The sequence below is a fragment of the Apodemus sylvaticus genome, chromosome 15 (genome assembly GCF_947179515.1).
Source record: "Apodemus sylvaticus chromosome 15, mApoSyl1.1, whole genome shotgun sequence".
NCBI lineage: Eukaryota > Metazoa > Chordata > Mammalia > Rodentia > Muridae > Apodemus > Apodemus sylvaticus.
Window position 1 is genome coordinate 77,330,922 of NC_067486.1, and position 22,826 is coordinate 77,353,747.

At 44.3% G+C, this 22,826-nt stretch overlaps 1 protein-coding gene across 2 annotated transcripts in view; it reads left to right on the forward strand.

The window, feature by feature from the left end:
* Masp1 (MBL associated serine protease 1) overlaps window positions 1–22,826 on the forward strand; it is a 69,549-nt gene that overhangs the window by 18,586 nt on the left and 28,137 nt on the right. For both annotated transcript variants that reach the window (XM_052158739.1, XM_052158738.1), the window contains exons 3-8: window positions 6,487–6,664; window positions 8,007–8,138; window positions 10,669–10,865; window positions 16,412–16,559; window positions 17,660–17,778; window positions 18,610–18,688. In XM_052158739.1, coding sequence (XP_052014699.1) covers window positions 6,487–6,664; window positions 8,007–8,138; window positions 10,669–10,865; window positions 16,412–16,559; window positions 17,660–17,778; window positions 18,610–18,688 — 853 coding nt within the window. The remainder of the gene's footprint in view (window positions 1–6,486; window positions 6,665–8,006; window positions 8,139–10,668; window positions 10,866–16,411; window positions 16,560–17,659; window positions 17,779–18,609; window positions 18,689–22,826) is intronic.

Genomic DNA, 22,826 nt, shown 5'->3' on the forward strand with positions numbered 1-22,826 from the left:
CTGAAGTTCAAAGGTACAAAATGACCTCACACAACCCAGTTAGATGATGAGCGTCAACTAGATCTTCTAGAAATCTCTTGTAGAACATGGGTCTCTATCCTACCTCACTTTGATGCTCCAATGGACCTGCTAAGGCCTCCTCTCCTGGTGACTTCAGAGTAGGACTTCACATGTGAAATAAGGGAAAAGAGTCGATTAACAAACAAAAACATTATGCCAGGCAGTGGTGTCACATGCCTTTAATCCCAGTAATTGGAGGCAGAGGCAGGTAGTTCTCTGTGAGTTCAAGGCCAGCCCAGTTTACAGAGTGAGATCCAGACAGTCTGGGCTACACAGTGAAGAAACCTTGTCTCAAAAAATAAAAGCCAACCAAACAAACAAAAAAGACTAACATTAAAAGAATAGCGTTTAGGCTGTACTCAGGAACATCACTCCCATCCAAGGACTGCAACAATGGGGGTTTCCTTGCTAAAAATTTCCTAAGAATATTTCTAGGTCTTTGCAAATTCTCTATTAATGTGACACCAAATGGGTTCCCTAATGTTTACTAAGTTCACATGACTTTAACTATTATTTCTAGTTCTATTATTAGAATCTGCACCCTGTTCCAAATATAGCCCAAGCAGGTAGGAATTTACAGGGTGAAAAAAACAATTAGCTGGAAACATCAGGATTAGGAGGTATGGTGGCTAATCTGATTTAACAAGCTGTTTGGAGAAGACAGGCCAGGGTGCTGAAACATCACTGGAGAGCAGTGGAGGCTAAGAAAATGCATCAGGTACCCAGAAGCACAGACTTTTCCAAACTGCCTTAGCAGGGCTCCTTGCTAATAGTAGATTTTGCACACATGGGCTTAGCAGAAAACTCAGAAGCTTTACTAAAGCTGTGACAAGCAAAGAGTCTTTGTCAATAGCTACAACACTGCGCAGCCAACATTTAGATAAGGCATATCTTTTCAAACGTACAATGTCCTTTTGTCAGCACAAGTCACAAGTCACCAGCTCAGTCCAGGAGCAGCAAAGTCATGAGACAGAAGGCTCTGCATACAGAAATGGAAGAGCCAGATGCAGGTACTTTGGGAAACAATATACCACAGTCACAGAACAAAATCACTCGTGTCTTTTCCAAATACTGAACACAATTCACCCTGTTGCCTAAGTGCATTGTGAGATCAGGCTTGAAGTTCAGGGTCTCACGATCTAAACCGTGTCTACATACTGATAAAATGCTCACAACAGGTGCTTTTGTGCGGCTTCTCTTTGCCATAGATCTCTGAACCTTCAGGGAAAGTTACTTGATCCACAATGCCCAGTGTCTGCTTCTCCTTGTGATGTAAGACTAAGATGAGCTCAGTAAAGCCCTCACTGAGAAGTGGGAGGGATAGAAATAGCACAGCAATCAGCTTTGTGTTGTCTGCTCAAGAACTTAGGGATGGTCCCTGGAGAGAGTTCTGCTCTCTGAACAGAGTTCCTACTACATCTCAAGAGAAATCCTTTCCTTCTCCTAAGACAGAGCTCAAAGTTGCAGCCAGGAGCTCTCAAAACACTTGAACCCAAGACCTCACCTCACTTCTCGTCGTTTGTCTCACCATTTCTAGTTGAAGCTGGCACGTCCCCTTAGCATTTCCTTTGAGTCTTCTAGATGTGAGAATATAGTTCTTTATAGAAAACAACAGCAAACAATAATAAGCAGAGTTACTTTCTGAGTTGGCTTTTGTGCTTAGAAGAGCGCTTCAGAGTCTGTAAGGGTCATATCTGACTTCCGGTTTGGGTGATAAGTTCCAGACTCTGTCTCAAGTCCTTCGGAGCTCAACACACAGGTCATGGTACCTTCGATCTCAACCTTATCTTGCAACTACTTTTTCTTTCTAGTGAAAGGACCAATTCCCAAGCCCAGAATGTTATCACATTTCTGACAGCTCAGTGGATACTTGCGGCTTCTTGAAAACTAGGTAGTGTGCAGCCAATAGCGCATGCCCACACGTAGTACTCTGTGGGTGTCTTCTTAGCCAGAGCACCTACCCACTGTGCTGATGAGCCACTTTCTAAGCTGCCACAGCTGGTTTCCCAATTGATTCACCACTACAGTGCTCCCATGCTCATTTTTGCAAGAGTCCAATAGTGATTTCCTTACCATTTTTCTGGAATTCATTATATGAGCCAATTCCCCAAACCAATAGCAAAGAACATTGTTTCCTGACACTCTAGAATTCTACTGTTGGTCACTCACCATTCATTCAGGAGAGTTGAACCAGAGTCTCTGTGAACATGTAAGTCCATGAATGGTAGAGCTCACACCATTTGCAAGAAGAATTAGGGGAGTTATGTTGAGAGTGGAAAGTTTGAGGGCAACAGTGGATGCTACCAAACAATTCCGCTAACGCCCTGTCATCAGTGGAAAGGAATCTAATTAAAGAGGTCTCTAGAACTCTTGACTCAAAGACAACAGCACCTTTAAGCATCCATATTCACATATCAGATGTCAGTTACAGGTCCCTGCTGGTCCTCAGAGCCTGTAATGGGAGGGGAGAGCCAGGTGTAGAGGAATAAGAAGACAAGTTAGACTTACTATGTCTTCTCCATCTGCCCAAAACAACCTTTACAGAGTAATGGCTACTGCCTTCTAGATTTGCACAAGCTCCTCCTTGGAACAACCCTAGAATTATACAAGAAGAAAATCCTAGGGTCCCAGATGAGCTAAATAGATCATAAGTTATTTCTGCACGGATGCTGATGTCTGCCTAAAATAAGCATGAAATGTTCTTCATGGGTCCAGAATAGGTTTCAGAAGGGTTTTGGTGTTGCTTGTGAGTGATGCCAAGTAAGTGTTCTACAATTGAACTACGTCTTCTAGCTCCTAAGGATTTCCTGGACCCTCTCAGCTGGATACATCTGCTTTCCTTCCTTAAAGCCCAAGGCTGTCCATTTTCATTGTAATTATTATACCCTGGCAATATCATAGGGCACATATTTGAGCATTTATATTATTTTCCTACTAAATTTCACATCCCCAGAGGCAGGGCACATGCTTGTTAGCTCATGTCACAGAATAAGTAATTATTAGCAGTTTTCATATTATAGTCCAGAGAGAAATCAGGACAATTGAGTTAAAAGAAACCAAACTGATGACATGCAGCCACATGCTGATGCCCTAAGTAACAAGAGCTTACAACAATATGGTTGCCATCACAGGAAACAGGAAGTGCAGGGTCTGTGATCCTCGGTCACAGGGGCCTCTAGTTATGAATTCCATTTTTTCACATGATAAGATGCCTCCACCACATTGATATGATGAGTCCAGATACAAAGACAGTCAAAACAGAAGCCACAGTTCAATCTTGCTATACGCAGAGGCAAATGATCTTGCAGCACTTTATAACAGAGGGATGTAAATGTTTACCAGGGTCACCGAGCCTTCTATTTAGGTTATGGCTTGAGCTGTCACTGAGCCACATTCTCTCTGGGAAAAAAAAAACCCATGAACCCAAGATAAGGTTTGCAAGTGGCTCTCAGGCCAGGCAAGTTGTTTGGCTGAGTGTCTGTGTCCTTTGTTACACTCTGTGTCACACTCCCTGCGTTGGTGCCTCTTCCCTGAGTCCCAGGACTGTCTCAAAAGCAAAACATGATATCAGAAGTGCTCATGTTATCTCTCTGCTCTTCTGAAGTCACTTCCCCTCAGGGTCTCAGCTTCCTGAGGAACGAGAGAAACTGAATCTCTTGCAGTCCTCCTCCTCATCAGCAGTATGCTCTGCTTCTATTCTGGGCTGCAGGCTGAATTCTTAGGACCTCAGACTGTCTCTTGTCTGCTTCTACAAATATCTATGACTCAGTTTTCTTGGCTTTCCACTAGAGCACACATCCCTGGTCTCTAGACTGGGGTAGCGCTTAGGTGGTGATTGCTTGCCATCCCAGAAATTTCAAAGAGTGAGGAAAGTCATCCTAGGTCCCAAGCAGATCTCCATTCCAGATTATCTGTGGCTGATTTTGCTTGAAAGAGCCTGTGCCCTGCAGACCACAAAACCCAAGAGGCTGCGAGGCTGCCGGGCTACAGAAAGGTTTCTGTGCTGCAGTCCTTACTGTTTAAGTCCTGACAGTTCAGTGGTATGCAATTCTCCACTGTGTCAGTATGGTTCATAAATAATCTTATCTTCACCAGCAATCCTAGATCTCTGTGCTGAGATGTCTACAAGCCTACAGGTCTATACTTTTATGGTACTAGAAACAACTAACACCAAGTTAGAACCCTGGGATTTTGTAGTTACCCACTGAAGAATCTCTTCCTGCCTGGCAGTGGTAGCACATGCCTTTAATCCCAGCACTTGTGAGGCAGAGGCAGGCAGATTTCTGAGTTCGAGGCCAGCCTGGTCTACAGAGTGAGTTCCAAGACAGCCAGGGCTACACAGAGAAACCCTGTCTCGAAAAAACCAAAACAACACCAAAAACAAAAAACAAAACAAAACAAAACAAAACAAAACAAAACAAAAACAAAGAATCTCTTCCCTTAGTCCTTCTTCTAAATCTATTAAGTCTCCCTTCTGTTAAATTCCAACAAGAGCAGTGTAAATAGGTTCCAATTTATAACATATTAAAAGTAGGCAGACAGAAAGTAAGGCTACTACTTTACACAAAGTAAACCACTTCATTAAAAAGATGTAGAAACTGTGTTCCATGAAGGGCAAACAGTATCCCCGAGGGTCCCACTCTAATGTAGTATAATGACATTTGACATTTGTGATGTTGGAGCTCACCCAGGGAAGCTTAGTGTATTTTACTTAAGAAAATAGTGATTTACATATAACACTTTTTTTTTAAGGAAGTGCTCTACCATAATAGAAAATGATTTTAAGGATTACTGGTGGAAAACCTTCAGTTATCTGGAAACCTCCACTAACCACAATAGCTTAGCAGCTGGAAGGCCAAGGAGCGGCAGTTCAGCTGTGTAAAGAAAGGCACATTCTACAGCGAGTCTGTGGGAGATCTCTACTATCTGCAGAGAGAGGACAAATAGCAAAGCCATGAGCTCATCTTCTGTTTACACTTCAGTTCCCGACATTAGTGATTAATTGTCCTTGTGTTTTGTTGCCAGGGCAAATTGCTTTCCTTCTTATTTTAAATAAATAAACCATTAGTTTCGAAACAGAAGTGTCAGATGTCAAGATATTCTGCCATACTAGGCTTAGGAACAGAATAATGGACTCATTAGAAGCCACTCGAGACAGACAGCCTTTGAGAACTTCCTTTTAGTTGACAGAAACCATTCTCCATAGGATTTCTCTTGAAGGTTGGTTAAAACATCAGTGCAGATGTTAACAAACAGAAACACAAGTTTAAAGGAATCAAGTGAGCCCTAAGTTCTGGTAGGCATAAGGAAGTAGGTCAAATGTTCATAGTCAAATAACATCACCAACCAGCTCTTTCCCGAATGAACCAGACGCATAAAGTCAGCTGTAGGCAAACAATAGATTATCTCTACTTTGTCATCCAAATTTTCCCAGGGTCCCTGGCCCTTCCAAAGTAAGAAATTCTTTTATCGAGTAGGGAAATGTGTCTGATTTCAACACGTGTACAGGCATGCAATTTCTGGGGTCCTCCAAAAAGCAGTTTCTAAATGTTTCAGAACTACCTATTAAATATAGTTATGAGTACATGACTTCTCGTTCAAAAAATTTTAATGTCTTCCACTCACAGCATTGACGTCACCAAAGGTCAACCACAACAGTCTGCAATGTCCTTTCAAACACAGTTTCCTCCTGCAATTTTCACTGACTCTCTGGCTCTTCAAAGTCCCCATAATGTGTCTTGAAGTTTTAGTTCTTGTTAGCAAATATTTATTGGATAAATAAGTATGTGCCAGGTTCTAGTCCGTGGGCTGGGGAAATGGCTATTGAAAACAAAACACTCTTAGCCACGTCCTGTAGCTTTGTGGTGCACTGGGAACCCTTCAAGTCCTGACTGCTTCTGTAAATTCGCTCATCACACTGTTCCAGCCCCACTTGTGTCTGTTCGCCTGAGCACCCCTGTCCCCCAGAGCTTTGTTCAACTTTCATCACCCCGACGCCCCACACTTGGTTCAGTGGCAGGCACACCCTGAATGCTCTGTAAAAATGTATTGTGTGCAGTGTTCCTTTTCCCTGGAAGCATGGTCAGGTTCCTGCTGCGTATAGAATCCATTTGTGAGCCTATCTAAGTCTTTACAAGTTTTCCATGGAATGGTTTTTAATGAATGACTCATCCGGATGGCAGTGAGGATGCACACACCAAGTGCCTCCTGAGGGAATCGAACTGAATGGACTGATCACATGGCCTCGTTCGCTTACACCAGTCCCATGCTGTCTGCAGATCTGACTGTCCCTAGCTTCTTCTATTTGAGTTCCCGATGCTGCCTCATATGCTTGTGGGCAGTCCTGCACTCTGTCTTCTGGAAGAGCCAGAGAGATGCTGACATGGGAAGGCACTCATTTTATTCCTTTGCACTTTGATCCCAAAGGTAGAAACAGAAGACCAGGTGCTGGCAACCTTTTGTGGCAGGGAGACCACCGATACCGAGCAGACCCCCGGCCAGGAAGTGGTTCTATCGCCTGGCTCCTTCATGTCTGTCACTTTCCGGTCAGATTTCTCCGATGAGGAACGATTCACAGGGTTTGATGCCCACTACATGGCTGTAGGTAAGCCACCCTCATCACCAGGTCTCCCCTTGTCTCTAGAGATGAACACTGCCTTGTGCTCGTTCTGTGACTGACACCCACCCCGTGGAGTCCACCTGCTGTGGCCCCCGGTGCTTTTACATCAGATTCGCCCATCGAGCTAGCTACTACTCAGCCAACAATTAATCTTTATTGATATATTCCAGAGTAATAGCAGACATCATTATATTGCTTCCTAGCTCAATACCTGTTAACAGTGTTTTGTTTTGCTGTAGAATATACATATATTAAAATGTATAAATCTTACATATACATTTCTTGTATTTTGAAAACATATATATTCTTTCCTCTTCTTCTGTAGATTAGTTTTGCCTCCAAAATGTCACATCAATGAGCATACAGAATATACAGTTGGGCACAGCATAAAGTCGAAAAGATTCATCAGTGTTGTTGGAGCTCCCTGGACAAAACCGTGTTCTCTAGTGTTACTGGAGACACTGTAGAGCTTTTGTGCATTTCCCACTGAGGGAACCTACGCTTCACTTTTTATTTTATTTTATTTTATTTTATTTTATTTTATTTTATTTTTTTACATTCCTTATAAAGATTGTTTCAGCCTTTTTGTGAATATATGTTTCCCCATTTATTGTGACTATCTAGACATAGAATCACTCACTGGTTTGAAGACAGCTGTTTTCAGTCTCATAGGAAATTACCAGATTTTTCCAAATAATCATGTAGTTTGTACATCAGAGTATGACATTTATGGTGGCTCCATGTCCTCATCAGCATTAAATGCTGTCAACCATTTTCCCTCATTCTTATTTACTGTGGTGAATATGTGTTGCTTAAATTGTATCCTTTGATGACTAATAATGGTGGACATCTTTTTTTATATATATTTACTGGCCACTTATATGCCTATAGGAGAAATGGATGTTCAAACATCTAGGTCAGGACTCATTCTATATGAGGGACAGAGGGGATGGGGGTGTGGTGGCGAGCCAAGCTATGCAAGAACCCCCACCCCGCAAGGAGTTTTCTATCCATACAATAAGGATGGTGGTGTAGTGTGGTAATTACCAACAATCATAACCTAGATATGGTAATTACCTCCACTAAGACTCAGATTGACAAGGTTCAAACCCAGCTCTTTGCGATCTTGGGCAAGTTGCCTGACTTCTCTGTGTTCTGTTTACCTCATTTGATAAATGGAGACAACGGCTACCTCTGGGCTTTACACAGGATCAAGTGAAAGAAAAGCATGACCCTTCCCAAATGATGAGTGACCTTAAGTGTTTTATAAATGTGGCTTAGTCATCATACATGCAGCAACTGATGAGAGGCTTTGCCTGCCCCACAGATGTGGATGAGTGCAAGGAGAGGGAAGATGAAGAGCTGTCCTGTGACCACTACTGCCACAACTACATCGGCGGCTACTACTGCTCCTGCCGCTTTGGCTACATCCTCCACACAGACAACAGGACCTGCCGAGGTAGGGCCTAGGGATAATTCCGTGCTGTGTCATGATACGTGGCATGTTCCGATAAGATCAGGTGAGACACAGACACTTTGTGCACACCATTAAAAAAATAAGTCAGGGCTGAAGAGACAGATCACTGGGTAAAGACCCGTGCTGGACAAGCATGAAAATTTACCTCAGCACTCATGCAGAAGGTGGCCTAATTGATGAATGTCTCTGGGGGACAGAAACAGGTAGACTCCCAAGAAAGACTCCCAAGAGCTTGCTGGCCCCCAAGTCTAACAGAAATGAAACAATGAGCTCTCAGTTCAGGGAGTCTTAGACCCTCTAAGTCTCCAAACTTAGGTGGAGAGCAAGTGGAAGACAACAGACATGGAACTCTGGTCTTTGTATCATGTGCACAGCTATGCACACCTGCATTTACACACACACACACACACACACACAGAGAGAGAGAGAGAGAGAGAGAGAGAGAGAGAGAGAGAGAGAGCAGAGAGACAGAGAGTCAGAAGGAGACAGAAAGGACAGAGACAGAGAGACAGTGAGAGAAAGAAAGACAAAGAACATTTTTTCAAAAAATCAAAGATACAATACACACATATACCATAGAGAGAGATGCTGTACTGATAACTCCTTTAGGAGCCCAGGATCCACTGTCAGAGGACCCTGTGACAAGCTCTGGAGCTGAGCTGTCTTTTCTGGGCAGAAAGTCTGTTCCACATGTTTTTGTCTCCTCTGCTACTGCATTTAACCAACCTGTGCCCATTATGAGAAACATGGGATTTCCAGCCCATTCCCTCTGAGCCGTAGATCCAGCCAAAGGTTCATTTTTCTTCTGTGTTTCAGCAGCTCCTCTGTCCCTCTCTAACAGAGAGAACCACAGACCACACAGAACCACAGAGGAGGCAAGATGAGAAAGACAGCAAGAAAGTGGCTCTTTGACCCTCTCACTGTATCATCTTCTGGCAGCATGGCTTCTGCTTTGCCAGCTCGGGTTGGGGCTGAGATGTCGATCTGGGAGCATTCCGCAGGCTCGCTGTATAACAGGCACCTTAGTGTTTACACAGAGTAAACGCTATGCTTGTTATGCTTACAGAAAGGAAGCGTGGGCACAGACTAATCAGACCTGAGCTGGCCTGTGGAAGTGACAAATGCTTCCCTTGACAGAAGCGAAGGACTATCAACACAGGGAGAACAGATTCTAAACCCACTCAGGGGTGTAGTAGAACTTAGAACATTTAGGGGAATTGCCCATGGGTTAGTCCGACCCTGAGTAAGGTCTGCACTTGTGAGCCTACTTGGGGAGGGTTCACTGGAGGAAACCAAGGCCACAGATAAGAGTTCTTTACTTCCTCCTTCAAAACTTGCTGAATAAAGCCGAATGCCTTCTGTATAAGCCCATCATCATCAAGTAGTATCTTCAAAAGGGAATTTTCACAAAGAGGATTATGAAAGCTCAGGATCAAGAATTCTACCTTTTCCTTAAAATCCTGACTCCAAGAACCTTTTTAAAAGGTTCTTAATATTTTAATAGACAGATATTAGGTCTATGCTTATGAACCTCATATCTGTCTGTGCACAGAGAATAAGAAGAGTAGGGTCTCCCAAGAACCATTTCTAACCCTCAGGAGGGTGACACTTCCCCTTGATGATGCTTGAGGTAGAAAGTGAAAACAGATGGGGAGTCAAGCGGCCTCGCCTCTCCAGTTCTTTTGGAAGTTTACATTAGTCATGCTTGCCCTTCTGGGCTACTGTTCCTTCATTTGCAAAATTAACTGAATGAACAAAGGCTTACAAAGCACGGACATGCCAGGCCTGGGAGGAGACAGCCCAAAGGACCAAGGTTCAGAAGCCTAAGTCATGGGGAAGGCTCCCGGGATGTTGGATAACAGGACAAAAGCAGAAGCTTTTTTAACTGGTTCAGAATCAGTTAAGACCACCAAGGAGTCAGGAAAAGAGTGTATGATGTGATGTCAGAGAGCATAGAGCTATGCGACCAACCAGAGAAAGGCAGGGGTTGGGCATTGAGGGTGTTGGGGTAGAGGGGAGTGGGGAGTGGGGAGTGAGGCAGGGGGGAGTAGGGAGGAAGGCAGAGAGTAGTGGGGAGTGGGAAGGATTTTTTTAGATAAGGACCAAGAGTGACTTTGAGCAGAAATCTGAAAGAAGTGTGGGGAAAGGTGGAAGCAAGACACAGCACCTGACCACTTCATCTCAACACTGTTCTTCTCAAAGTGGTTGCCTGCCCTTGCCAGAGGGTCCTATAGCAGGGGTCATCACCTATGGTAAGCCCATCTGAAGAGAGACTTAGAAAGTCTGGGATTGAGTCTTGACTGCAGATTTTTCCTCAGATGATGGTAGATGAACCTTCCTTAGAGATCCAGGGTCTCAGTAAAATGGGGATTGCTTCTCTGCCTGCCTCCTGAGAACACTGAAAAGATTACACGGTGGTAGAGAAGCAAAGTGTGTGTGTGTGTGTGTGTGTGTGTGTGTGTGTGTGTGTGTGTGTGTGTGTGTTGCCATTTCTCTGTTGTGTTTTCCACAGTGGAATGCAGCGGGAATCTCTTTACCCAGAGGACAGGCACAATCACCAGTCCCGATTACCCCAACCCTTACCCCAAGAGCTCCGAATGTTCCTATACCATTGACCTGGAGGAGGGCTTCATGGTCAGCCTGCAGTTTGAGGACATTTTTGACATTGAAGACCATCCTGAGGTGCCCTGCCCCTATGACTACATTAAGGTAAGTGTTTAATGACTACTTGTCCCAGGGTGCATCTTGGCTCAACTGGGAAAAATAAGAATCCCAGACTTTTGGCTTTTCAGCTTCTCTTGGGTCTGGGAGCTAAGCCATTAGCTTTTCAGAATGTCATTATTTATAATGATATCTTAGTTTCATTAGATCCAGATTGGGATCTCCTCTGTTCCAAACAGGCTCCCTGGCCAGTAGGGCAGTATGAGGTAGGGAATCACAAAGTCAAATTCCATCATTTAGGAATGTCCCCTGAGCCACATTCAACACTGTGGAGTGTACCCATGGCCTCTTCACTTGGAGAGGACTCACTTAGAAAGGACTCATGCTTGGATGAATGGGCTACAGTTGCCATCTTGAACTTCTTAATACATTCTGAAAAAGGTGCCCACACTTTTGATTTCTACTAGATCCCACACATTATGCAGGTGGCTTTATTTGAGAAAAGAGACGATTACAAAGGCAATAATGAAGAAGAAAATTTCCAAGGCCAATAGCTACATCATCTGAAGTTATTCTGGCTGTATAAGTCAATCACAAGACAACCTAAATTTGAGCTTTGACTGGGATAGTGGGAGAAACCATTCTCAGATTTGCAAAGAATAAAATCAGAAGTTTGCAGAGTGTCTAGAAGTACCTAGAAGCTCCTGGGTAAAATGTCCAAGTGAAGCCAAATTTTGGGCTCTGATTTCAGGGGAGATAGATGCTGAACCCAAGAGAAATAAAGGCTCCACTGACTGTGTAGATGGGTGTTTATCTAAACCATGTAGACTCTGAGCGGTTGAAGAACACAAAAGATCTGGGAACTGGAACCCATGAGTCTTGAGAGCTAGAATGAGGGAGCAGGGCCACCCATGAGGTCAGAAAGGGAGAGGTCAGCAGTGGCAGAAGCAGAGAAGCCCAGGAACCCCTGTGAGGAAGCTCAAGAACTTAATATCTGGCTTGCTCCCTAGTGAGTCAGAAGCCAAGAGGGATCATGGCTGCAGCTGACTCAGCAGGAAACACGGGCATGCTTTTGTTGCTGTGGATATGGTGCTCTCAACACAATAGCATGCAGTGACTTTTATCACATGCTTTGGTAGACCAGAAGTCCCAATAGGCTCTATTGGCTCTTGACTTAGGGTCTTATAGGGTTAAAATCGAGGCATCAGTTTGATGGGACTCTTACCTTGAGGCTCTGAGAAACACACCACTGCCAAGGTTATCTGAGCTGGTGGCAGGATTTTATTCCTGGCCTTTGCGGGACTCAAGTGTCATACTGGTTAGTACCAGAAGCTGCTCTTCTCTCTCTCTCTCTCTCTCTCTCTCTCTCTCTCTCTCTCTCTCTCTCTCTCTCTCTCTCTCTCTCTTTCTCTCTCTCTCTCTCTCACTTTCTTCTGTATTGTTCCCTGAGGAGTCCCTCTTGTTAGCCTAGTGAAAGTCAAAGGCCTCTGTATAGTAGAGAAAACCACAGGCCTAGTAAAGAGGTATTCAACAGTATGGGATACTATACATCTGACAGAGGATCGATGTCTAAAATATTCAAAGAATTTGGAAAAACTAAACACAAAAAGGCAACAACCCAACTTTTAAAACATGGACCAGAATAGAGAACTCCAAAATGAAGAAATACAAGTGATTAAAACATTTTTTTAAGGGTTCAATACCCTTAGCCATTTGAGAAAAGCAAATTAAAATTACTTTGAGATTTTATCTTGTCACTGTCAGTATGGCTAAGATCCAGAAAACAATTGATAACAATTGTTGTGAGTCTTGTGGTGAAAGAGTAACCCTTATTGACTCTTAGTGGGACTGTAAATTGATACAACCACTATTAAAAAATAAATCAGTGGAAAGCAGTGTTTCTCAACCTGTAGGTCAAGTCATCTAAGAACAACAGAAAACAGGAGCATAAATTCATAACAGCAGCAAAGAACAAAAAACCACAAGGAACTGTATTAAAGGATTGCAACATTAAGAAGGTTGGGAATCGCTGATATAGAGGTTCCTCATGAACTAGAAGCAGACTTACTAAACGACCCAGTGATGTCACTTATTGGTATCTGTTTAAAGGATTCTATATCCTACTATAGAGATAACTGATGCTTTATTCATAATAGCTAGGAGGACATGGCCTCCTAGATGTCTATCAACTGATGAATGGAAATCCTGGACATGTATACAAGGAAATTCTATTCAATGATAAAGATGGATGAGATTATTAGATTTTCAGGTAAACTGATAAAATTGGAAAAATCATTGAGTAAACTCACCCAGTCCTAGAAAGATAAATATCACATGTTCCCTGTCATATGTTGATGCTAGCTTAGAATTTTTAGATATGTATGATTAATTTGGAGTAACCATAGAAGCCAGGGAACTAGAAAGAGGCCCTACAGGGTGAGAAGTAGGGTTTTAAGGGAGGGCAGATAGCAAGGGCCAGGTGGTACGGGAATGAAAGAAGATTCTAGAGAGAAAGGTTTAAGTGGGCATTAGGTTAGGAGGGCAAAGGAGGATTAGGGGTGTGTGTTGTGTAATCTATCTCAACTTGACACAGGCTAGAGACATCAGAAAGTATGGAACCCCAACTGAGAAAATGCCTCCATAAGATTGGGCTGTGAGCAAGCCCGGTGAACATTTTCCTAATAAGTGTTTGATGGGGAAGGGCCCAGCCCATTTTGAGTGAGGCCTGGGCTAGTGGTCCTGGGTTCTAAAAGAAAGCAGGCTGAGCAAGCCACGCAGAAGAAGCCAGTAAGCAGCATTTCTCCATGGCTTCTGATCGGCTGTTGCCTCTGCTTGAGTGCCATTCCTGACTTCCTCCAATGATGGACAATGTTAGGAAAGTATAAGCCAAATAAATACTTCACTCTCCAGTTTGCTTTTGGTGGTGGTGTTTCATTAAACAAAACAGGCTATTGTCATTTGCTCTTTGCTACCCATCATAACTAATGGTGAGACTCTATTGCTGAAGACACCCTACACTTGACTCCCAAGGCATGGAGAAGACAACCAGGTCTGACCTAGTAGTTTCTTTCTGTTTGGCTAGCTTTCATGGTACCCGTGGTGCCATAGAGGCTGCTAAGGGAGAACAGTCACCAACAGGTATATTCAGGTGTGAGTCTTGTGATCTATAATAGTATTCTTGTAAGATATGCCCGTAGGTGCAATAGTGGCCTAAATGTTATAGGGTGACCTGTTACCCTAGACATCGCACACACACACACAGACACGCAGACTATCCTTGGGGATAGGCAGTAAGAAGGCACAAGAATCAACAACACAGATCCCGGGAGGCAGGTAAGAAGCAGAAGCAGACTCCTTTAAACGATTGGTGCCTATGTACCCTCGGCTTGCATCACCTTCGTCCGCAACTGTTTGTCCCGCCCAGCTGATTGGCTGCCCCAGTCACGTGCTCTGTCTTTGTCCGCCTCTGGGTGTCAGGCAGATTCCAGGGTTAGTGAATGTGGAAACACCTGCTGCGCATGCGTGGGCCATTGCAGGCCGCGAGCCAAAACTTGCTGACCCACTCCTCCTACAGTGACCAACTGCCTATAATTGAATTTAAGACCCACACCATAGCATGCCTGGCCCTGTAGATTTGACAAAGAACCTATGCCTGGGAAGGTCATAGAACTCAGGAAAGAACCCACTGCCATCGTTTTGTTAAATGGATATACTGTCAAATTGCCTTCAAAATGCCTTCTAAACACTTAATTCTACACCATAGATTAATGAAGTTCTCAGCCTGTATCAGACAAGCTTCATTTTACAATGGGCTGTGTTTAATACACAGACACACATCCTGCCACACTGCAGAAAACGAGGAGCTGTCCTCACCCCTGAAAGGTGATCGACATCACACCCCTCCTCACTTAGTTCAAGGAACCCTGCAGAAAAGATGATGGATGGGTTGTGAGGACAGAGGTCTGGAAGGACTCCCGCCAAACAGTGTCTTCCAGACGTGCGTGGGCTGTTTCCCTCTCCACCGCTATAGTTACCTCCAAGAGAATTATTCAAGATCAGGCCAGTCAAAAGCTCAGCATAGATAAGGGAGAGGCTCACAAAGTCCCAATCCCCTGAAGAGGAGATTTGGCAGCTGAAGGCTAATAAGATAAAACGATAAAACATTCTTTAGGGAAGTGGCACCTGAGAGGTTATCTATGCGCCAGGAAATGACTCCACAGCAAGGCACAAATGGAAGACACTCAAGTGACTCAGTAGATAATGGGAAAAGGACATTGGTCATGTTGGGAGATGATGTGGTGTGGTGGGTCTGGGCAGAGTCGAAGGGGATGTGAGGGGCAGTTATAATCAAAACACATTATACATATGTAAAATTCTCTAAGAATGAAAAGCACCTTAACATTGTAAAGTCCCTCGAGTCACAAAGAAACACTTAGGGAGCAGAACCTGCTGATTGTTTTGGATCACTACACATTGAGTTCTAGGGGCTCGGCATGGGACCCATATCAAGCGCCTGAGTGTCCTGAAGTGTCATGTCCTCTGTTCCCAGCAAAGTGATGTCACCCAGGATTATAGACATTACCAAATGCCAAAAATGGAGTTGTAGCTCTCAGAGACAGAGGAAAGGGGTTAAGTGCTCAGGACTGGGAGGAGGTGGTTCTGACTCACTCGGTGGTGAGGTGGTGATCATCTATGCCGCTCTGCTCTACCGCTTTATCACAGTCCACACCCTCTCACCTCTGCCCTGCTGATCTCCAGCTTTCCTAACTGGGGCTCTTGCTTCCTTCTTGCTCCTGCATCGGCTGTTTTACCACAGCATGGACGGTTATAGCGAGGGAATCAGACCAAGACTGTGCCTGGAATTAAGCCAGATTCCTCAACAAAGCAAGACCCTTGTCACTCTGTCCAACCTGTGTCACGCCACTCCCCCTGTTCCTGCCACATTGGCTTCTCCAGGTCCTCCCACAGCTGGCCCTGCCTTTTACCCGTGCTGGGTTGTCTGCCTGGAAAGTGGTCTTCTGGTCTTTTTCTACTCATCCTATGAATCAGATCTAACGCTACTTTATACAGAGCCTTCCTTATCAGCTAAAGTTGTTAGTTACTTTATTTCTGTTACACAAATGATGACTTCTACAGATTATAAAGTTTAAATATGGATATATAGATTATATACACTTTTCTAGAATTGTAAAATGTGGTACATGTTCCTATATAAATACATATGTATGTGTATGCATATATACATATATTTGATTATAATCATTTTGTTTATTTATTGTTAATCACCCCTGTAAACTACAAACTCTTTGAGAGTAGTAACCTCTCCTGTTTTGTGTACTGTTCAGGACGGCCCATAACATGTTTATCTTTAATCATGTAATTTGCTTTGTTAACTCCAAAGGCCACTGAAATTAAGACAAAAAATGGACAAAAAAAAAAAAATTGGTAACTTGTAAGTCTCCAAAAAACAAGACTGCATACTATGGATTCCCATTAAGACTTCCAGAACATTCCGGGACTAATTTGCCTGAAGCAGGACTGTGTACCACTCATAGTGTTTTTTTCTCTCTCTCCATATATGTTGCCTCATTTAGATTAAAGCTGGTTCAAAAGTATGGGGGCCCTTCTGTGGAGAGAAATCCCCAGAACCAATCAGCACCCAGAGTCACAGCATCCAGATCCTATTCCGCAGCGACAACTCAGGAGAGAACCGAGGCTGGAGGCTCTCCTACAGGGCGTCAGGTAACCTCTCCCCCTTCCCAGGTCACTGTGCACCATCCTCACAAGGAGGGCTGTTGAGGGGTGAGGGATGCAGTCCTAGCTAGAGGCCTGTTTCTTTAGGGACTTAGTAGAACTCTGCCTGAGAACCTGGGAGCCAAGGCACAAATCCTGGCTGAGTGTCCCACCTATAAATGGGGAACAGGCACCAAAGAGATTGAACGCATGCTCAAGATTGGCTGTGCTTCATCACATGGAGACTGAAGACAGAGTGTGCTTCTGTTTCCCTCACATGGAGATTCATTAGGCTAAGGAAACCTCCCAACCCTGATGGTCTCCAAGTGTGGGATTAGAGCTTGTGGGCCAATCTGGAGCTCTAAAGATTTCACAGTAGAGACCTGTCTCTATGCGGGCCCTCGGTATAGCACAGCCATTGCAAGGGCCCCATGGTAGCTAGTCCTCACACAAACCCAAAGGGAGTCATATGACTCAACAAGTCTGTAAGAACTCAAGGAAAAAGAGGCTAGACCCCAACCAGGGGTGACCAATCATCTTCATTGGACCAGGACCTGCATTTTCATGTCCAGAACACCCTGGGGAGAGGTGTGACAGAAAATTAACAAAATAAAATGTGTTTCTGAGAAAGTGTTGGGCCAGGCCCAATCTGTGAGGACCAGCCTTCTGTAGAAAAACAGAGGCATCCCACCATAGGGCATCCCACCTAGGTGCCTTGGGAAGAGCGTGAGACTGCAGTCATCCTGCATAGCCAATGCGTGGGAAATGGCAGGGCACAAAGTTAAACTGAATAGGAAGACCTTGCTTATTAAACTGGGATAGGGATATGCAAGAGTCCAGGCCTGGGTGTGAGTGGGCTCCTTGTTGCTGTGAGACAGTGGCCTGTCTCTGAGGACTCATGAAAATGTTTGGCCTTCTCCTTCACTTTATTAATGAAGAGGTGGAAGGTCGCATAAGAAAGTGACTCACCCTGCTTTCAAAACTCTTCTTCTGGACACCCAGCCCTGTTGTTTCCACTTCATTGCAGGCCTCGCTTCCTCGGTGTGGGCCCTTTGCTGTCATGTCTTCTTGGTTTCTCACCTGCTGTCTTTTCATTTGCTTCCTGCCAGGAAATGAGTGCCCAAAGCTACAGCCTCCTGTGTATGGGAAAATTGAGCCCTCGCAGGCTGTGTATTCCTTCAAAGACCAAGTGCTCATCAGCTGTGACACAGGCTACAAAGTGCTAAAGGTGACAAACCCTGCCTGGGAAGAGAGCGAGTGGGCTGGAAGAACACTGCCAGCCAAGTGTTTCCTAACATCCTGTAACGCTTCCCAAGGACTCCAGAAATTCAGGAATGATGCCTTCAGGACACCTCTCACTTCAGGGCGTGACACGAAAGTTGTTTATAGGGCATGAGTTGTCCTGAATTTTTAAATAGGGTTTGATATGGCTCAACAATTAGGGACTACAACCTTAACAAAGCTCCTCAGAGGTGGAGGGGGATGGCACAGAAAAAGAAGCTAATTTAAAGGTGGCAGATGGACATTCATCACATTCCCTCCAAAGTGGCAGTCCACCGGGCACCTTCAGAGTGAGAAAGCAAAGTTCCCATTTGCCGGCATGAGGAGTGGAACCAGTGGTTAATAATATGTTGTGCTCTGCAGGAATTGCCCTCGGGAAGGGCCAGCTCTGTGGCAGTAGCAGCAGCATTACCTGGGAGTTTGTTAGAACTAGGACTCCTTGGGTAGGTCAGAAGTACTGAACTGAAACCTTGGTGGCAGGGACAAGTAGCCTGTCTCCGCTAGCCCTCTCTAGGTGGTGCTGACCACTCGCTCTAGTTGGAAAACCACTGCTCTAAAACTGGAGTCAAAACTATAGTTTTTCCTCTAGAGACAATTGCCCATGCCTTGGGTGTAAATAGGGGTAACAATGTGACATGCCACACCTTTATGGGCAAGTTTGCTTTTGAGACTAGTTCCCAGGTGAAGACAGCCAGGTTTGAAGTTTGAGTTATTGTTGTTAGGAAATATGTGCTAACCTACTCCCCCTTCCTCCCTTGCCCTTCTGGCTTCTTTTCAGGATAACGAGGTGATGGACACGTTCCAAATTGAGTGTCTGAAGGACGGGGCATGGAGTAACAAGATCCCCACCTGTAAAAGTAAGAAAACCCAATGGATTGATGACAATGATGCATTCCTTTATTGTGGCCTTGAAGCAATAAGCATCAGGGCTTAAAAGTTTCAACAGTTCAGTTCTCTAAGAGGGGTGGACAGAAATCAATCCCTGTGTAATAGCTAGACCAAGGAATATAAGAACCCATTTCAGAAATAAGATTTTGGAATCACACTCATGCGCGCGCGCACACACACACACATACCCCCCCCCCACACACACACACACACAGACGCACAGCATTTTCAGCCAAGGCATAAAAGTGGCAAAGAAATAATAAGTATATCTCAGTGTCTGAAATTAGCTTGAGCTCAGGAATTGCTAGTTTAGGAAATTCATTGTCACTCAAGCCCAGAGCCCAGTGGTCTTGAATGTCTGTGTGCCAATCACTCACCTCCTAAGTCTTCTGGGTTAGCTGATGACTTAGGACTGTGGGCTCAGCGCAGACAGCCCCACTAGCTCTGGTGACCCAGAGTTCTTACCTTGTGTGCCGCTGACATATTACATGACCATGGGCATTTTACTGTGACTGTAAAATAGAGAGTTGAGAGTAACTTTAATTCTAGAACATGTGCCAATGGTTCTTGATAGAAATAATTCATGTAAATAAGCTATTGAGTGTTGTAAAATATAGATAGATAGATGGTAGTCAGATAGGTAGATGATACACAGATTGATGATAATAGATAGATAGATAGATAGATAGATAGATAGATAGATAGATAGATAGATAGATGATAGATTTTAGCTACTACTCTATTACTTTCATACCCATGTAATTTCAAATGTAAACCATTTAAGGATCATAATTTTAGCAACTAGTAACAGTGTACTGGCAGAGCGGGGCAATGGGGGAGCAGTGTTGGGGAGGAGGACTCATGACTTGCTTTAGATTAGAGAATGAGAAGTCAAGATATTATAGCCAGCAACCCCCCTTGCCCATTTTATGACTTTGGGATCTGTCCCCACCTAGCATTCAGCCAGATTCTTTCCCACTGTGACCCAGGAATCCTGGTTGGAGGATTCCCTGGAGGCAAACCCCAGGCAGCGAGCACAATCAGAATGGGCTTGTTTTCTTGTTCATATGGTGATAGCTGTGGTCAGACTCCTATGAGGAGGGGAAAAAAACTGTCATTTAGTAGCTTCTGTATTAGTAAGCTAAGCACTTACTAGATGCCAATGCAGAGTTCAGTAGAGAATTCAGATGGAGAAGACAAGGTCCAAGCAGCCTCGTATGGAGGAGGCCCAGTGTGGTCTGTGCAGGTCAAAGCGGGGCTCATTCTGAAGATCAATGGAGGTTTTCAGTGTTCAGGACCGAGACAGACTCTGCAGATGGGAAGTTGTGACTTTAAGTGTAGATTCTAGCAGTGGGTAATTTGCTCATACTCTTGCCCTCATCCTCCCTGGTCAAGATTGTGGTGACAACTAACTGGCTTGCTACACCCTCTGTGCCTATAAAGAGCCAGAAACACATTCAAAGGAAGTAAGCACTCAGTTACACTCAGCCCAGCCCATCGCCATCAGTGGGTGGGGCTTCGTATCTCTGTCTTATATTTTTGGAAAGCAGAAAGTGCTATTAATACATTTTTCTGGTAAATTATAATAGGTACTTTGACAGAGGAAGTCACTACCACATCAGATAGTATTTTTTAAACTAATACTTTATTTAATTTTAGTTTATGTACATTGCTATGTGTCAGATCTCCTGGGATTGGAGTAACAGACGGTTGTGAGCTGCCATGTGGGTGCTGGGAACTGAACCTGTATCCTCTGAAAGAGCAGCCAGTATTCTTAACTGCTAGGCCCTCTCTCCAGCCCCCGGATAGCACTATTTTATATGACTTATACTAGATAGTCACAGAACATGTTAACATTTTGTACTGAAAATTTGACCCAATTGGTTTGCATTAAATTATATTAGAACTGCTTCAGCTCTTATTAACACACAGCCAGCATCTTTAAACATCCATGGGTACCTTGTGCTCTGCTAGGTCCTAGGCAAGATATACAGACAAGCCTGACAAGTTAGTCCTTGGGAATGTGAAAGGAAGGATTGGAGACAGACAGGAAGTATGCAAGGTGTGACTATACAGCAGAGAGATTGGGGATGTAGCTCAGGCAATAGCATGCTTGCCTAGAATGCACAAGGCCCTGGATCCAGTCCCCAACATTGAATGTGCTACCACACATGGTTGCACATGTTTGTAACCCCAGCACTTCAGAGATAATAGTCTGGAGACAAGGAGATTAGAAATATAAGGTCATCTTCAGCTATATAGTGAGTTCAAGGTCAGACTAGGCCATATAACACCCTGTCTCGGCAGAGAGAGAGAGACAGAGAGAGACAGAGAGAGAGATGGAGAGAGAGAGAGAGAGAGAGAGAGAGAGAGAGAGAGAGAGAGAGAGAGAAGGAAAAGAAGCAAGGAATGGAGGGAAGGAGGGAAGGAGGGAGGGAGGGAAGAAGGAAGGAAGGAAGGAAGGAAGGAAGGAAGGAAGGAAGGAAGGAAGGAAGGAAGGAAGGAAGGGAGAGACAGAAATACAGAGATAGAGAGAAAGGGAGAGGAAAGGGGGAAGAAAGAGGAAAAGAGAAAGAAAGATGATAAAAAATGTAAAGACAAACAGGAAGTAGAAATTATGGGAATCTTGGCCCTGTCACCACAAAGTGGTGACAAGTCCTGCTATACTCTGAATGCCATCTGTCAAATAAGCATTTGGGCTGGATGAATGCAAAGCTCCCAGCCAGGGGCAGAATTTTATCTTCCCCAGGATGTAAGACTATGTAAATTCTCAGAATGTAATTCAGCCATCTCAAACTGTCCTTCAAACTGGCTGTGCCTAAACTTCATTCCTAATCTGTTCTGGTGGAATGGTTTCTGTGTTTCCTGCATGAACTATTTCTGCTTTGCTTGCTAATTTTTCTTTCTTTTTTCTTTTCTCTCTCTTCCTCTTCCTCCCTCTTCCTCTCTCTGCTCTCTTCCTTTTGTCTCCTGATCCTCCATTGCCTCCACCGTGATGACAGAGAGCGAGATGGATTTGGAGAGCGAGCTGGAGTCAGAGCAAGTGACAGAGTGAATGATGGGCCTTGGCGGGAACCCCGCACAATGCAGACATCTGAGAATGGATTGCTTACAGAGAACCCAAGCCCTTGCAGAGCTGCCCCACCCTGCCCCACCCACCGACACTCCACTGCCCACTTCAGTGTGGGTTAGAATGGATGCTGTGCTAGACAGCAAGCCTCATCCACAGAAAGAGCTGCCTGCCCAAGAACAAATTCTCTCTCTCTTCACGATTTACTCACCATTCAAACTTACTCCAAAAAGTAATGAAAAGATAATGGGTGATTATTTTAATCTCTAAGTAAACTGTACTCTTCTCAAAGGAAAATATGTCCTTGGGTTGAAAACCACAAATTTAATATACAGTCATGTGACCTAGAACAACGTGGGCCGTGGCGACTGATCCACTCCATATTATAAGTTTAAATGGGTCAGGGTGCCAACTACCTAATGACTTTCAAATCTCTGGCTTCTACTACTGTCTTAACAACCATGGGTTTATAAACTGAATAACAACACAGAGTGTGGATGTTGGCGAATCTGGTTGTCTTCTTATTAAGAAAGTGTATGTCCCATCCACACATTTTGGGATGAAGTTCTGCTATCTGAGGTTCCTTACCGCTGGGGCTTATAAGTTTTGTTTTTTAAAACCCACTATTAAAATCCTTAAAGAAATGAACATCACATCTGGAAGCAGCAGTCCTCAGCTTGGGTTCATAGCTATAGAAATGGTCATCACATCTGGAAACAGAAGTCCTCAGCTTGGGGTTACAGCTATAGAAAAATGGACATCACATCTGGAAGCAGCAGTCCTCAGCTTGGGGTCATAGCTATAGAAATGAGCATCACATCTGGAAACAGCAGTTCTCAGCTTGGGGTCAGCTATAACTAGGTCATTAGCAATGGTGAAGAAAGGGCTGGAGAACAGCAGAATGCATGCTGGTATCTAAAGGGCAATGTCTGTCTGAGTTCACACATGAGACGGGGCCCACCTCTTAGTCACCACCTGTTGATGATGATCACTTGATGAGGGCAGAATCTCACGAGTGTGGGTGGGGAGGAGTCTGG